We start from the raw sequence: 18,893 nt of genomic DNA on the forward strand, positions 1-18,893 counted from the left end.
GAGGTGGGCATGCAGTTAGAGATTCCGACAGGAGTCAAAGATTCCTAGCAGGTCAAGAGTTGAAGCCTCGAGATGGTTTTTTCGAACATTGAAGTCTCGGCCTATGAAGGTCGAGTTTTGAAAACTCAACTACTTTTTTTTTTCCACTTCCCTCGAGCTTCTAAAAAAGCTTGCCAAACTACAATAAATCCCTAAATACTATTACAACCACCATATTTCACTGAATATAAGTTCCAATTGTAATATTAAAATAAAAGTTTCATATTTTGATATATTCAGTTTTGTACCTTTCGCTCTAAGTACACAATTTTCTCAAATAAAAAAGTAAGAATAATTTGTCACGTAACAAACTATATTTAAATAATTTGGTAAAATATACAAAGGTGAGTATGACTTGAGATAATTCTAGTGTTCTTTCTTTATATATTATTGAAAAGATGTTAGTTCTTATAATCCCATTAGTTAATTTAACTTGAAAAATTTTTGTCCTTGAATCTTCACATAAAAGTAACAAAACGGTTTGGTTCATGAACTTTAATTGTATCAATTTAGTCCTTAGATTTTAATTTTCTTCTTAAGTTTTCATTTGTAACAATTAGTCTCTATACTTTTAAATTTGTAACATTTTAATCCATTCCGTGAAAAATCTCATCAATGTCAATTTTTTTTATGTAATGATTTAGTTTTTATACTTTATAAATACATTTGGTTCATAGTCTTTTTATTGATCTAACGAAAGAAATCTCATTAAATTTTAATTATTTTATTTTATGATAGAGACTAAATCGTTACAAAACTTGAGAGTATTGGGGCTAAGTATTATGGGGTTAGAGTTCTTGCGAATGTAGTGAAATAATGTCTATAAACTTGATTTTCATGCAACTGCATCACATGACGATCCAATGGGCGAAAAGTAGATAATAAATGAAGAAATTTGGAGGTGGAAGTAATGTCTATAGGCTTAATTTTCAAAAACAAAAACTAAAAACAAATTGATTACCAAATGGGATCTTAACAATTTTTAGTAAACAATTTTTTTTCCTATTTTAAAAACTTTACTCCTTACGAATAACTTTTAAATTATTTATGAAGTTAAAACTAAGGTCTATCTAAAATTGCTATATTCAAACTTAGAAACAAACTAAATTAAAATTTATAGGTTAGAATAGCATGTTTGTCCTTGTACTTTAAAGTTTGTTCAATTTTAACTATATACTTTTAAATGTTTAATTTTAATTATTTATTTTCAATAAATCTTAAATTCCGTCCATACGACTTGTTTATGGTTGATTTTTGTCAAAAAAAAAAATTATTATATACTAGATTTATTAAAAATATAAAGATTAAAATTAAATATTTGTAATTACATAAACTAAAATTAAACTAACCTCAAAATATAACGATGTAAATGGCATTTTAACATAATTTAAAAAGGAAGCATTATTGAATATTTTTGTATTGGTTGCATTAAGAAAAAACAAAAAATAATCTTTCGTGTCATTTCCGAATTCTGAACAAGTCTGCTTTGTAGAGACTAGACCATTGTGCAACACGGGGAATATACGGTTCAGTAGACTCTACTTTACCAGAGTTCTACTTTTTTAGCAAGCTTCTTGTTTATCCCATAGGGATAAAGAATCGAGAATATATAATTTTATAATTTTTTTTTTAATTTTGTTTTGTCTTTTGAGGAAGTTTTTTTAATAATTGAATTTATCGTAATTCCTAATACTATTTTTTTAAAAAAAAAAAATTATATCACACAGAATTCTAGTCTACTGCTTTTTAGTGGTGGAGATGCTTAAACCACTAAACTTTATTAATGTTAGAAATTTTAAGACAATCAAAAACATTTTTTTTTTAATTTTTAAAAGTTAAAATTAGTTTAGCTGAAACAAAAGATTCTTGAATTTGGGAGTATGTTTCAACTATCTCTGACTTTGAAAGTTTACTGTTTTTAAAAAATTGCTTTTGGAGTTTACATTGTTTCATGAAAAAAATTGGAAAAAAAAACAACTAATATGTAAAAATTGAAGAGCATATTGTACATCATTTATGACAATAAAATTACAATTGATTTATGAATTGAATAGTCTCAACAGTCTTGATCTTTGAGTCATAAATGATGTTATGTATGCTTCTAAAATTTTCAATTAGTTCATTTATGTCATTCATTTTAATATAACGACTTTGTAAGTATTTTTTTAAAATAATTTTAAAGTACAAGTATTAAAATAAAATATTTCAAAAATTTAGGAATATATTTGAAACCTACCCTAAAGTATTTTGTATTATCTAACATTTAAATTTTTAATTAAAATTTAATTGTCCATTTACTTATAACTTTTAAGCTTTTGAGATCAACACACTATGAACTTTCTTGAACTTTTTATGGATGTTTGGGAAAATAAGCGGAATTATAAAATTTATGAAGTTGTGAACTCTTGAGTCCTGTAGTGTAAGAAATTGATAAGATATTGAACTGATAGTTTTTTAGTAGTGAGACCTGAAAACTCCTTGGCTAAACAAGTGGAGTTCACAACTCGTATTTTCTAACTTTCTGAACCAAACACACACTTAAACGTATGACAAAGTGAGTTTATTTTAGTCGTTATTGATATGTATCTCCCTTGGGTCGGAAGTTCTTTTCTCATCTGACATTTGTTGTGCATTGGAAAAGAAGTTTAAGCATATTTTTGTCCAAAAAGAAAAAAAGAGAAAACTCATGGCAGTATTTACTGATCCTAAAAGAAAAATTGTAAAATTGAAACAATAATTTGAGGTTGAAGTACGAATTTGACATATCTTTTATGTACTTTATTATTATTATTATTATTATAGTTGAACTATGCAACAATTTAAATACAAATGCAGTGATTATAACAAAAGAAAATAAAAGTATATATATGAGAAGTGGTGTGTTTGGTGAGACCTCTCGTTAACTTTATAGCCTTGTCCTTGGATAGGTTTTATAATGAATTTTGAATACTTTGTTTATTATTATTATAGATGGAAAAATTTAAATTAGGGTGGAAAACGAATCGGACGGCCTTGATTTATTTAATCAATAGTTCATATATATATATATATATATATATATTTTCTGTGACTGTGTAAAGAAAGGGAAAAAAAAAAAGAAAAAGAAAAAGAAAAAGAAAAAGAAAAGAAATGTTAGAAAGCATGGGAGCCAAAGAGATCTTATCTTGGAGGAAGCGGAAATGACAGATGGCCGCTGAGGGAAGCACAGGTAGATGAATGGGTAAAGCATATAATAATCAAAAGCTTGTCAGAGACAGCGGAGAGCAACTTGACGGGTTAGCTTCGGCTTTGGCCTTCCAACCAACTACTCTATTTATTTCTTTTCTTTTCTTTTCTTTTCTTTTCTTTTTTTTTTAATTTTTAATTTATTGTTTTATTTTATCATATTCACATTATTATTTCAATTTGACAGACACAGACAACCTTCTCTCACTTCTCACCCTTGCTTCTTGGGTTCTTCTCTTCACAGGGATTCCCTTTGGAGCACGTGGATATATATATATATATATATTTTTTTTTTTTTAAAAAAAAAACTTTTCTTAATATTGTCATTTGGTTTTGCTTTTGTGAGTCTTGGCTATTCTTTTTTTAATAGATTCAACTTTTAATTTTGTATCACCTTTTTTAATTTTAAAAATTTCAAATGCATTATTAAATTTTTAATTTTGTGTCTAATAAATCTTTAAAATGGGTGTTTAGGGAAGAAGAGGAATAGTAAGCTCCAAGAAATTATAAAGTCTAGTGAGTTGTGAATCTTGAGATATACGGTGTAAGGAGTTGATAAAGAAATAAAATTGATGTTTTTTAGTCATTGCGTCAAACAAAGAGCGGAGTTCATAACTCCTAAGTCCTATTTCCCAACTACTTGGTCTGCATCACACTCTTAGGAGGCGTTTGGGATAAAAAGTAGAATAGTGAAAAGTAAGAAGTTTGAAGTGTAAAGAGTTGATAAGTATAGGTGATGTTATTTAATAACAGGACCTACCGACTCCTTAGATCAAACAAAGAGTGGAGTTCGCAACTCTTTAGACCAAATACACCGTAAAATAGAGATTCGACTCTTCACGAGCTAATATACACATGCATAAAATTGAATTTTGTGTGTAATTTGTTTGTATATTTTTTTTTAAAAAAAAATGAATAAATAGGTTAAAGACTTATTGATAAAAAAAATGAAAATTTAGAGAATTATTAGGTATTTTTTAAAGCTTTAAAGATATGTTATATATAAAATAAAAAATTTAGATATTTATTGGGAAAAAATTAGTAAGTTAATTAAAAAAATTTAAAACAAGGTTGAGAATGGAAGCTCAAAATTGATCTCCTCTTAATAGTGCAAGTGGCTGTCATTGTAGCATGCGAACGCCAAGTAAACAAACCTCAAATTCGATCCTCAACCTTATCGAATTTGAAAGAATATTAATTTGCTCATCACCATCTGTGTCAGACATCCTCTTTGGAAATTTGTTTAATTTCAAAAGCTCACTTCTTTTTGTGAATTGTATCTTGTTATCTCAAGTTAAAGTCCTGTGGAGAAGAAGCTTTAGCCAATGGATTTGACTGTTGAAAGTAAGGCATTTGTATGTTTTGCTCTCTGTTTATAGCGGATAAAGTGGACTGCAGTGGAAGAAAAGCAGAAAACAGTTCAACTATTGGAGGAAAAAGCCAGGTGAGGAGAGAGAAATACCATATAGCGAGAGAGAGAGAGGAAAAAAAATGGGTTTTCATGGGTTAGTTGGTCCTGCACTCTTCTGGATCCACTCTTCATAGAGCAACCCATATTTATTATGAGTAAAATATAGCCATAGAAGACCCCATGAAATCGAATCAATCTGAGAATTTGATCTTCAAGCAGTGAAAGAAAGAGTTTTCGTGTTCAATTTCTGGTTCAGACGGCTCCAATTATTCTGTTATTATCTCTGAGAAAGTTAGATTCTGATGGGTTTTGTAAATTTGGGAATCAATCTTCCGAAGCTGTAGTCTTTTGGTTTCTTTAGCTTTCTTTTGCTTGTGGGTGTTTAAGCCTTGTGGAATGGATCTGAGCCATATGAAGGGATCGACGCCGACGCCGACGCCGACTTCAATTTCTGCTAGAAAAGCCACAGATATGGGTTCCGATCAGTTTCCGGCGGGTCTTCGGGTTCTGGTTGTAGACGATGATCCTACCTGTCTCAGGATCTTGGAAAAGATGCTTCAGAATTGCAGCTATGCCGGTTTGTTTTCAAGGGTTCTCTACTTTTTATCTATTATTTCCATTTTTGGGGTTCAGATGGCATGTCTTCTGTCCTGTGTGAGTTAATATTTCACACAGGACAATTTTTTCGATCGTTTCTTAAAAAATTTCAAGTATAGGGTTTTTTCTGACCTCGAATTTTTTCTTCTTGTTTTAGGAATAAAAACATATCGATTTATCAGTTCTTATATCTTTTTCCCCCACTCAGCTTGTTTTCCTATTTGATCCAGAACAGAGATTACAATTGAATTCTGCTATTTATTTTGCGTGCTTTTGAAGCTATCATCTCAGTACTCATTTGTAGATTCAGGACTGTTTAGGACATGTTTGGAAGCGCGTTTGCTTTTGTCATCATCCAAAACCAATTCATTATTTGGATTTATGCTTGAGACGCTGTTTCCATACCATTAAAATTGATTTTTCGGACCAACTAATTGTTATACCAATCCCACAATTCTGTGATTACACAACAAATCATCAGTAGTTAATCTGCTGTTTTTGGGGTTTAATTACAGTGACGAAGTGCAACCGAGCGGAGATTGCTCTATCCATGCTTCGTGAGAACAAAAATGGTTTTGATATTGTCTTAAGCGATGTGCATATGCCTGACATGGATGGATTCAAGCTTCTAGAGCAAGTTGGTCTGGAGATGGATTTGCCTGTTATCAGTGAGTAACATGGTTTAGATGCGTTTACTGGATCATTGAATGCTAACTTATATAATTATACGTGGTTTATATAATTTTGCAGACTAATATTGGAGACATGTGATTGTACAGTGATGTCAGCTGATGATGGGAAGAATGTTGTGATGAAGGGAGTGATTCATGGTGCTTGTGATTACCTGATCAAACCCGTTCGGATAGAAGCGCTCAGGAACATATGGCAACATGTAGTTCGAAAGAGAAAGACTGAATGGAAGGATTTAGAGCAATCCGGGAGCGTCGATGATGGAGATCGAGAGCAAAATCTGTCTGAAGGTGCAAATTATTCGTCTTCGGCATATGAAGGAAGTTGGAACAGCTCGAAGAGGAGGAGGGATGCAGAAGAAGAGCCCGAGGAGAGGGACGATACATCGACTTTAAAGAAGCCGAGGGTGGTATGGTCAGTTGAGCTCCATCAGCAGTTTGTCGCTGCAGTTAATCAGCTAGGCATTGACAGTATGTTTTCTCTTCTACCTATCTCAATTCGATATGCCTTGCTCATATATATCACTATGCTTTTTATCGTTATATTACAAGTTTAGTCCTTGAACTTTCAGGTTTATGTCGACGGAGGTTTTTAACTCTTAACTTTGTATTGTATCTGATTAGTTCTTGAACTCTAGGTAACAACACATCCATTATAACATAACCAAAATTGTAATTTAACCATTTCTAGGTAACAACACAACCATTATAACATAAATGTACATATATGCTTTGATCTTTTAACATTAGCTGATTTATAACATACCTTTCAAGTTCGTTTAAGGATGTTTTGTCTTCAATGCTTGATGTAAATCCTATGATCTTTCTTCATCTCAATGAATTGGAAGCCCAAAGCATGATAGCCACATTTCTTCATGTTGTTCATTCTGTTCTCTGCAATTTAACCCAAACTTTTAGAAGGATCAATTCATCCATTGTTTCTCTTAAAGCATTTCTTTTTACTCCATCAATCCATCTTATCCTCGAGATATTTTTCATAACCATTTCCTTTTATTTATTTATTATTATTATTATTATTATTTTTCTGGAGAAAGTTCAAGAATAATATGGTTTTTGAAAGTAATGACAAAAATGAGGTACATAGGAAAGAATTTTCAAAAGTAATGTTGAAGGGAAAAGTATTGACAAAAAGGGGATGGTTTTGGGTAGAAGGAAAATCGACGATTATGTTTTAGTCCAGTTAGTGCCATGTCAGCCCTTGGACTAGGTCAAAGCCAAACTCGTGGACGGGGTCCACGATTTGACTATTTTTATTATTATTTTTTATTTTGATTGTTTTTTTTTTTTTCTAATTTCTAACTAACATATTTCTTCTTTACTAAACTTAGTTATATATTTTGTAGTATAGTTTGCAGGCATATTAAAAATAAAATTTTGATTTAACCAGGTGGTACTTCTCTCTGAAAAGATAGAGTAAATGTTCTGCACTTCTATTGTTTCTAAATAATTCTTCAAATTCTACGTCAATATCACTATCCCCATCATTTCTAGGTTCAAGAATAACTAAATCTTCAACATCGACGTATTTACTCAAATTTTTACGACTGTTATAGGTGACAAAAAAAAATATGTTAATACTAACAGCCCAATCCGATATCAGTCCAAAAAGTTTATTTCTTCTTTTAAATAGTAGAAATAGATCAATACTCCAAACAATCTAAATATTATTTTATGATCGGTCCAAATAGTTCAAATATTTTCTTTTAAAATAAAAAACCAAATCAGGCCAAATTCAAATTTGTCCATATTAAAATTTAAAAAAAAATCAAATCTACCTAAATTTAGCCGTCCAAATATAATATTAAACTAAAAAAATTTCAAAAATGAAACAAAAGACTAGATCTATGGAGTATACACTTAAATATTTTGGAAACACTGTTTTTTAATGCACAATTTCATATATTGGAAAAAACAAAAAACAAAATATTACCTACGGTTGGTGAGAACAGGAAGAACGACGGACGGCGACGCATCTGTGAGAGAGAGGTAGAAAGTGAAAAGTTTAAGATGGAAAGAAAGTGAAGGGGGAGAAGGCCGTGGGACGTGTTTTGGGACTACTAAATCGTGTACTTGGTACATGACTTAGGGTAGTCGTGGATCCTGTCCACAATTACCTGGCGAAGGAAGTTGTGGACCCCGTCCACAATTTAGGACTAACCGTGTACCGAGTCCACAATTCCACTACCCTATTTTTAGGTTACTTGTAGTCCAACCCTATTTTTGTTAATAATTATTAAAATAACATTACTTTTTTTAAAAAAAAATCTTGTTTTTTTAAATTTGATCAGTCAATAATCATTGAAGGAGAAATTCATCAGATACCCAAATCCAAGTGCACATTGTTCTTGTTGGTCATGTTTTCAATCTTGTTTTGAAAATGCAGAGGCTGTCCCTAAGAAGATATTGGAGTTGATGAATGTTCCAGGGCTTACTAGAGAAAATGTTGCCAGTCATCTTCAGGTATAAAAGTTTTGAAGGGCTGTTTGTGTGTTTTCTCTTTGATTCCTGATGATTAGTATAGGCATCTTAATTGTTTCTGTTCTTTTGATGGCTATGCAGAAATATCGCTTATATCTTAGAAGGCTTAGTGGAGTATCTCCACATCAAAGTAATTTGAACAATTCTTTTATCAACCCCCAAGACCCACCTTTTGGGCCAATGGCTTCATTCAATGGGATTGATCTTCAGACGCTTTCGGTCACTGGCCAACTCTCGCCACAAAGTCTTGCTGCTCTCCAAGCAACGGGACTTCGTAGGCCTACCGCGAAATCTAGCATATCCATGGCCATTGTTGATCAGAACAACATATTCAGCTTTGAAAATCCAAAATTGAGGTTTGTTGAGGACCAAACACAGCACCTAAGTAACAGTAAACCAGTAAATTTGTTTCATGGGATTCCAACAAAAATGGAGCCAAAGCAGCTTGCCAATATGCAGCATCCTACTGTGCAGTCTCAGGGGAACATAAATATGCAACTCATCAAGAGCGAACATGGGGTAACTCAACTAATGCATTTGTCTCAACAGCAAACTGTGGGACAGACTCTAAGTACCTCTCCTGCTAGCCACTTACCTGGAATTCCATCGACATTAAGGAAACCGATCGTATCAGGTAGCGTTACGAGGGGAAATGGGACTGCTGATAGTAGCCACAGAGCTGGATACAACCTAGTTTCGCCATCATCGGTGATGGTGAACTATCCAATGAGCCAAACCGCGGAACTGTCGAACAATTTTTCTCTTCAGAGTAATTCATCGGTATCGACCTTGACTTGTAAAGGGGTATTTCAAGAAGAGATTAGTTCAGATCTAAAAGTATCGGGTGGACTAATGTCGAGTTATGATGTTTTTAGTGACTTGCACCTGCAGAAATCCCATGACTGGGATGCTCAAAATGTAAGCACGTTGGCCTTTGGTACTTCTCACCATGGGAACTTCATACAGGATAGCTTTGATATCTCACCCTCCACTTTAATTCATCATGGTTTTCCTTCAAGCCAAACGAATGGACAAAATCACAATTTGTCAGTCGTTGGAAAGACTATTTTTTCCTTTTCGGATTCAACTCAACCCGAGAATCCACAAAGTATCGCCCAAAACTCGCTTCTTGATCCCGTGGAGGTCAAATCTCAGAGAATCCCTGATGCAAGCTATGAAACTGACCTCTTATCTGAGGACTTTGGCCAGGATGAACTTCTTGGTGTCTTTCTCAAACAACAGGTTAGTTTTTCCCTTTTTCCTTGATATATATGTTTGTTTGATTGTATAAAAAAAATGGATTTCTTACCATATATCATTGTTAACTCTAGCTATGTTTTCTGCTTCCCAGCAACAAGGAGACAACGGATCAGTCGAATTTAGCGGCTACCAAACGGAGAATATTTGCGTTTAGAAAATTTCTTGCTTTAGTTCCCCATTTGGTTGTAGCTTCAAATACACTTTGTTGTAACTTTAAAGGTCAAAGTTCTCCCACATTAGATGAAAGATTAGATGACAGGTAGTTCATCATTCTTGTCAACAAGTCCATTGTGAATAGTATGCTTAGCCAGTTGAACCTCGGAAATGTCAGATTTCAATGCAAGTCTGAAGTTTGCAAGAACTGAAGCAGCAAATCTTCATCAGAATGCTCAAACAAAAGATGCAAATCTTACTCCAAACTTCGGTTGGCGTTCAAAGCCTGAAGCGATTTATTTTAGGATGCGTGTGAAACTGTTTGTTTGTAACGGGCACATCGCTCGATCGTCGATGCAAGGCTCGGCTCGGCTCGGCTCGGCTCCATTGCATCTGGAACCATTTAGGAGATTTCTCATCTCTCTAATTACACTTTAAGAATGGTTTTATTTAAACCCCCATGAAAAATCATCAACTTCAATGTAAATATTCTTGTTTGATTGAGACAAATGTGTGCATAATCTCTCAAGTTTGTTCTTTCTTTCTTTTTCTTGTTCTTGGCAGCTTCTCTTACATTCTCATCCCACTTCCAACTTTTCCCACAATGTATGATGAATTATTTTGATTTCTGTCCATAGTATTCCCTCTGATGTTTGTGATTTGATGGGAAAGATCAGGATTGCTTGACATATGATGAGAAATCTAGAGCTCAAATATTAGTCTGCATTCGATTACCATCCCATCTCTTTGCTCTCTGGTTTTGTACTTCAACAAACTAACAAACTTAAGAATCCTTAAACCAATAGCATAACTTCAAATAGAGTTAGATAAAGTTATTTTGTGATCAAGATCGTGAGTTAAGGAAAACTAGTTTCCTACGTTTGAACACTTTATAAACAAGTCGATCAATTTTACTTGAATGCTCGAACATGCAACTTTGGATCAAGAATTACAAAAGGAGGATGATGAATCTACACTATCTAACAAAGGGGAAAATCTTATTCCCAAAAATTGCCTTGTACAATCTAATGGCTAGACTTTAGAAAGCCTCCCAAAACCTACATCATAGATCTTAATAAAACAAAAGATCTACATTTAGACTATTAAAGAAAATATAAACCATAACGAATCTAGGAGTATTTGGCAGTTCATATCATATCCTTTCGTCTAATAACATTAAATTGCACAAAATTCTTTTGTCGGTGTGTGCATATGATAAGCATATTTCTTTCAATTTTCATCTCCATAGACGGAGGTTTCGCTATAGGCTTGAACTTGGGTCCCATATATGAAAATGATTTGGCATGGACTCTCCAACCATCGCAATATGCTTGCATTGATGATGGATGTTTGGAAAGTCTCGAGTTGAAGATCCCCTACGGGTTGTGAAGTAAAAGGAACACTAGTGGGACTTGATAATTTCTGATTGGCACAACACTCATCTAAATTTTTGTAACAAATGTTTCAATGGCTAGGTATATTCTGATAGGCGACCATTAGGCATGTAGAAAGCCTAGCTTGTAGCAAGCTATCGCCAAATTCGTTAAGTATAAATTATGCCTCTATAAATTGTTATAATTCTGTTTCAACTCATTGAAGGGTTTAAACTCGTCCTGTTGAAGCTTTCAATTGTTATATAAGTACGATGGTCATGTTGAGAATCAAGATGATAGAATGAGATGTAACATACATTATATAAATTATAAAAAAAAAAAAAAAACAAAAAACAAAAAAAGAACATTGGCGCTGAGGTAAGATTAATTAATGTTTAATTGGTATTTTTAGAATTAAGTTGGTAATTGTCTTATTTTCTGGTAAGGTTATAAATAGCCACTTTAGTATTACAATAAGAAGCTTTTGATTATCTTTTGAATATAAAAATTGTAACGACCATATGAGTACTCTGACAAGGCCGTTAAATATGACCACATTTTCATTCAAACGTTTTGTTCATTAAACTAAAATTTATTAAACCAGGGATGACTATATCAAATCAATTTATTAAATCAGTAAATGAACAAATAGATCAACATTTAATCAGGTTCCCTGAAAACTTTTACAAAGAAAATATTCAAAACATTAAATTTTTTGTTCCCATATGGCTCTGTCATGAGTCTATCTGTCACTCGCTGATTGACTCTTGTCATTGCCTGAAAAAACATAAAGGAAGAAAGAATGAGTATAACAATACCCAATAAGTGACACGCTATCAGACACCACTCTAGGTAACCTATTACCTAGTCTATCTAGGCATCGGTGTATACCCACATCATGTCAATTGTGGTGATCTCGAATGAGTCACATATCAGTCATAAATGTGATCCCGAAGTAATATATGCATCAGTCATTGTGTGCAACCAGAAGGTACACAAATCAGTCGTAAACGTGATCTCGAGAGAACACACATCAGTAATCAGTCCTAAACGTGATCCCCAAGGAACACGCATTAGTTATAGTGTATAATCTGAAGGTACACAAATCAATCATAAATGTGCACATATACAGTTATAGTGTGGACCTGAAGAAGCACACAATTAATCGTATGTGTACACTTGTCCAGATAAGAAAAGTTAATCAGAACCATCTAAATTTAGCAAGCATTAGTTATAATTACAATAGTAAAATTACCAGTACATCTTTAGTCAACTTTACATATCAAAACAGTTCAACCAGTCAATCTCACTAAATCAAACAATCGAATCAATCTAAAATAGATCGTCCAAGTGGTAGGAATGACTAGTTTGAAGGCGAACAAGTAAAAACGACACCTACCTCAAATTTAAGCCCAATAGTAAACTAAGTAAGCTTATCTTCCTTTTGTCAAACACAACCTAGAATAATTAAGCCAAAAATTAAATTAAACCTTTGGAGTTCAATTCCAATTAATTGAATTTATTCAAATGTCTCCAATTTTACTTATCGAAATAGTGGTTTGGTCCAAAATCACTTCTAAGACCCAATTCAGTTGCCCATCCTAAACATAAATCAAAGTCAAAATTCAATAACTTAATTTTCAATAATTACCCTTAATCCAAAAAGGGCTTAAAGTGTCAAAACACACCAAAATCTTGCCAAAACCACTTTCAAATCCTCGGGACAGCACACTTTTAAAATAGTACAATCTTACCCAAATCCACAAATGTGTATCAATAGATTGGAGCAAAACACCATTGTTAATAAATGCAATTAAAATAGCACAATCTTACCCAAATCCACAAATTCCAGCGACCCTAAATGTGACGATGGACGGCGGCCGATGTGAGTGAGAGACGTGCATGCAAGTGAATCAGTGCCCGCAACTGTCGTACGCCAATATCCGAGAGCTGACATCGAGGAGCACGACGGCTGTAATGGAAGACCCGTGGTTAACTTAAAACACAAATATATGTATAAATATAATCTTTTTCCTCTTTCGTTTCTTAAATCTCCGCTAATCCATCAAATTAAATTCAAATCCCAAAATAATTGACCAACTTACCTTAAATTAAATTCAAATTTTCAATTCTTTCAAATATTTATTTAAATATATTTCAAATAAAATAAACCAATTATCTTCTCTCGATTCCTGATCTAAACTCCCAAATTAAGGAGGATAGAATTTAAAACAGTAATTTCCCCTTTTCCTTTGTCTTCAAAACTCCAAAATTCCTAATCTTTTTGTTATAAAGTGAATATTTTTTATATTTAAAAAGGCCCTTTAATTTAAATTAAATATCTCCTCAAAATATTCCAATTGTGATTCCAAAATCCAAAGCAAAACTTGATATCTTAAAATATTCAACTTAAATTCACCTAAAATTTTGGGAGGTTATAAAAACATTATTCTTTGCACTCTCTAATCTTAGAGATGGACTCCTTATTTGTCATGGATTTGGCTTAATATCTCTCCCGCTCCATCAGTAAAGCAGTGAGACTTGAGTCTGGCTAAAATTGCTAATAAAAAAATACACGTATGAACGATGTGTATGGTCGAGTGAAACTTAGTTACACATGAATTAAAGTTTGATATAGAGTGAAAGAATCTCTCCTAAGGTCTATCGAAGCCATAAGAGCAACAAAAAGTAGATTGAGACTGGAATTTACCTTCATCTAATTATGATCGAGTCTTAATCATGGTGATTGAAATAAAGTAAGATGACACCTGCTCCATGAACATCCCTCTCTGAAAAGAGTGGTACTACAAACAATCTTAAGGAGTGGTTACAAATAATAAATAAATAGTGAATTGGGATAATGTTTATAGGAAATTTCTCAAATTCCGTTATAAAATTTAATATTTATGATTAAAGTTTTGATTTAGATACTATAATTAGGTTTGAAATGGATTTTGAGTTTAAATACTAATTTAATTTCTAAACTTTTGTTTGTGCTTCATTAGTTCATGTATTTTTTACCACTTTATTCTTTATTTGAAAAGTTTTTAACATAAATTCTATACACAATTACAACTATTTTATAATAAATGATGGTAGTGTCTTTTTAAAAAAGAACAACGAATAAAGTGTAAATTGGAAAAATAAGATAAAAAAAGAAGAAGAAGAAAATTAATGAACTAAAATGCAAAATTTTAAAAAATATTTATATTTCAAAATGAACATTTTGAAATTATAACTACTAAAAGAAAATAAATTTAAAAGTATATGGACTAGATTAAATAATTTTTAAAATATAGAGATTAAATTAAACAGAAATAAGGTATATGCAAGTATTTTAAAGGGAAAAAAATCCACACATTTATTCCGTTGGACAAGGCCGTGTTTTGAATGGGTGGGTTGGGCTATTACAGCCCAAATTCCTCAATATATATAACCCTTATGAATAAGCATGAGCATGTTTTTCTTTTTTAACCGCAATACAAAGAAATTATCTTGTTAGTTTAATTTGGGTCTTGTATTAAAGATCGAGAGAAATTGCGATCTCTTATTTGCTTTATAGGAGGTCAAATTTTGATTGATCTTGCCCTATTAAAAAGTTTAATCACGGTAGTTTTGAGTAAATATATTTTATAGAAAAATCGAGATATCGTTGTACTAGAATCGATTGTGAAACCATATGAGTAATTAGTCGGTTTCATAATTTCGGAGTAGATCTTAATAAGTCTGATTCATTTTACCAAGAATGTTTATTGTTTGGAGTCCTCTAAAATTTTAGAATCTCGATCTAGTATGATATTCATTTGAATCTTAGATATGATGTTACCAACTACTTTAATTTCAACTTTTGCTCAAAAAGATATTAAGAGAAGTTCAATCTAGATAAAATTATCTGGAAAACGGGAGGGAAAAAAAACGAGTAAATCTAAACCTAGTTAAATCTATACCCTAAAAAATAAAGGTATCTTTTAATATTTAATAGTTGTGGTGCACATATATTTGTTGTTTAGGGAAAAAATGGCAAATATCAAATTATACCCGTGAATTTTAGGGTTCTATTAATTTAAATCCTAAACTAATAGTTCTATTAATTAAAACTCTAAACTTTGAGGGTAATATCAATTTAAACCCCAAACTAATAATTGTATCAATTTAGACATTAAACTTTCACGAGTATATCAATTTGAATCCTAAACTTTCACAAGTGTATCCATAAATAAAACATAATAGAATGTTTAAATTGATACACTTGTTCAAGGTTTAAATGGATACAATTATTAGTTTGGATTTCAAACTGATACACTCATGAAAGTTCATGGTTTAAATTTATACAATTATTAGTTTGGATTTTAAATTGATACAATCCAAAATTAAGGATGTAAATTGATATTTACCCTATAAAAAAGACCAACTATTATGACACTTGTATGTTTTTTTATTTAAATAAGTGCCGATTGAAAAAATAAAAAACATCAAATTTCAATCTATAAAAAAATAGATCTAATTTTAATTTTTAGCAAAACGAACCAATTCAAAATAAAATTGGAAATGAAAATAAAAAATTGGAAGGAAAAAAGAAAGTATCGAAACCAAGAACTGGATCTATAATAAACATAACCAAATAAAAACCAATCCATTAGTTTTTTATTTATTAGACATTGGTTTGGATCTCTTATTTGTAATATCATTGGTTTGATTCACCCAAAAACGAAAAAATTAAACCAATTATTACCCCTAGTAATAACTAAGTAAATAAAATTAAATATACTTAAAACAAAATAGATAGATTGAAGAATTGTTTTCAAATATAAAAAAAATGAATCAATTTATTTACAAATATAACAAAATGTCATTGTTTGTCACTAATAGACGGTGACATTTTATTATATTTGTAAATATATTCAACATCTTAGTCATTCAAAACAAGTACTCTAGATTCAAAGTGAAAATCCTTTTAAAAAAGATTAAAAAAAATAAAATACAAGATAACAAGACATACCTATCAACATTTTTTTATACATACATTTTGGAAATATATTTAGAATGGGTCTTTTTTGTGATGAAAATTATTATTATTAGATTAACAAGTTTGATAAAAATTAATTTTAAGTTAGTAATGAGGACTAATCTTGTTGGTGCCAAATTTTGGAAATGAGAAAAAAACCTAACCTTTATATGACAACCATGATAAATTTGTAATTTGGGGAAGAGATGACCTACAAAACAAAGAAAAATGGCTCTGATATCAAAGTCATACATAAGAACTCAATATTGGAGAAGAAGTCATAAGTTCAAGTTACCTCATATGAAGTTATAATTATATATTTATAGAGAAAGTTGATTTATTTGTCTCTAGGGTTTCAGAGTCGCCTCGGGATAATTAGATGACTTGTTGAGCCGAAGGACGTACCTGATTTCATGTTTGGCTAGGGTCGACGTTGACCAAGGCAAAGGTTGAGCATCTTCCTTAGGCCATATTATGAGCCTAAACCGATCTATTGGATCGAACATGCCTCCGTTAGATATTTGATAAGGCCCGACCTCAACCTTGGTAGTTAGCTGAGGGCGAGCTCACTGGTGTGACCAGCCCATTTTGGTCTTAAGTTGCCACTTTTGATTTGTATCATGCTCTCTTGCCGACTTTGAAGTTCCTATTTACGTTAGATGTCAATTATACCCTTTCGGTTCAAAATCACCCATAACAAATCTTAAAAATTATTAAAAGTATAATAACCAAATGTTAACATTTAAAAATATCCAACAAAAATGATTTGAAATTCAAAATAAAGGGACTAAATTGGTATTTTTATCAATTACTAATAAATACAAATCTACAAAGGGAATGAGAGAGTTGAAAGTTGAAAAGTTACATTACTATCGTCACATATCTGTGCGTACAATACTTATGTTTTTTGAGGTAGGTATATAAATATATATGTCTAATTACATTACATTTGCTGAATTGTTTTTCTTCTTAATGTGCATTGCTGAATTGTTAAATAGATTAATGTTGAAACTTAATTCAGATTCATATATTTTTGTTCTAAAACGGTGTATTTCTATTTAGTAGATAAATATAATGTCCTTTTTTTAAAAAAACTTAAAAAGAATAAACATAACAATTTAATGTCTTTAAAATAACGGCATGCGTCATCAAATAATTATATATGTGCAATAATTAATTGTCCTGCAAAAAAAAAAAAAAAAAAAATTGTTAGTATAATTATTGAGAGAATCTTAAAATGATTCATTACCCATGTATTATCCAACTTCTGTTTTAACAAAAATATTATGAAACTCCTTAATCTAACTTGCCCTAAAAATATATATTAAAATATCTATTATCAGTCTTATATATAGAGATTTTTTGAGGCATTATTATCATATGTTAAAGTTAACCAATAATTCCTATTATCCACAAAACAAATAAACAAAAATAATGTTTCTATAGGTTATAAATCCCAGCGTAAAATTTCAGATTATAAGTATATATTTGAAAGTGATTTTAAAATTCAAAATTAATGTTTATTGTAAAAATAGTGTTTAAAAGTGCAAAATCAAATATTAAGGCCCCCATTTTATAATCAATTGACTTTTTGTTTTTTATTTTTTAAAATACCATAAATTCTTAACATCACTTTCATCCCCTCCATATTTTGTTATTATACTTTAAAAGTATTTTCAAAATCAAAATAAAAAATTGAATACTAAAGAAAGTAATTTTTAAAAACTTGGTTTTGTTTTAGAGAATTAGATAAAAATTTAAATGGTTACGTAAGAAATACGAAAACTATGAGTAAGAAATTAGATAAAGCAAGCATAAATTTTAAAAATAAAAAATAAAATATTAAATAGTTACCAAATAGGATATAAATTAATTTTGAAATATTAAAGACATATTTCAATATCATCCTAAATATGAAAATAATGATTTTAACTGTACATGTGTATGGTGCACTGTTTCCAAACTATGGCTCGTTTGGGAACAATTAAAATATATACACATAATGTTTTTTAGGTAAGAAAAATGTTATTATTATTATTATTATTTTAACGTGTTTTTCACATGTGACCGAATTTTTAAAAATAGATAAAGCTACTTTCTTTTTAAATGTATAGTTGTAAATTACAATGTCATATGCAGTCGAATAACTAAATTTCTTAGCTTATTAAAAATTTTAACTTTATGTTAAATAAATTCAAATTTATTTCATAATGAGTCAAAATATCGTTTACTGGAATATGCTTTTTCTTGGAAAAAAAAAGTATATATATATATATATATAATGTAATTACGAATTTGTTATGTCGTCAGAAGGTTCGGTTCCTCTTCAATCTACTATATGTGGAGAAAGGCCGATTTCTCTAGCTGTTAGTGTTTATACGGTCATTTGAGTCTTGTGGATGAGCGGAATAGTAGAGCGATTAGGAATGTGGAAAGAGATCTTAGAGAGTTACGGTCCTGGTGTACTTTCATGTTTCTCGACAGGCTTCGATTCTGAAAGTTTTGTGTGATTATTTCATAGATATTATTTCGTATAGTTTGAGTCCTTTCTTGTAAAGGATCATTCATTTGCTTTTTATGGGTTTGATTTTTTAGATGTTTGTGTGTTCTTTCATTTATAAAAATGGCGGAATTTTATTAAA

At 31.0% G+C, this 18,893-nt stretch overlaps 1 protein-coding gene across 2 annotated transcripts; it reads left to right on the forward strand.

Annotated features, from left to right (window-relative positions):
- Positions 1-4,389: 4,389 nt before the first annotated feature.
- Positions 4,390-10,454, forward strand: LOC120092928 (two-component response regulator ARR2-like). 2 transcript variants are annotated; one of them, XM_039051170.1, is made up of 6 exons: positions 4,390-5,252; positions 5,788-5,940; positions 6,052-6,432; positions 8,366-8,442; positions 8,542-9,702; positions 9,812-10,454. In XM_039051170.1, the coding sequence occupies exons 1-6, from the start codon at positions 5,072-5,074 to the stop codon at positions 9,872-9,874; spliced, it is 2,016 nt and encodes a 671-aa protein (XP_038907098.1). In that variant the 5' UTR covers positions 4,390-5,071; the 3' UTR covers positions 9,875-10,454. The 2 variants fall into 2 exon arrangements, with proteins under 2 accessions (XP_038907098.1, XP_038907100.1); XM_039051172.1 differs by lacking the exon at positions 4,390-5,252 and having other exon boundaries at positions 5,799-5,940; positions 6,023-6,432.
- The last annotated feature ends 8,439 nt before the right edge of the window (positions 10,455-18,893 follow it).

This window comes from Benincasa hispida, chromosome 12, assembly GCF_009727055.1.
Source record: "Benincasa hispida cultivar B227 chromosome 12, ASM972705v1, whole genome shotgun sequence".
Lineage (NCBI taxonomy): Eukaryota > Viridiplantae > Streptophyta > Magnoliopsida > Cucurbitales > Cucurbitaceae > Benincasa > Benincasa hispida.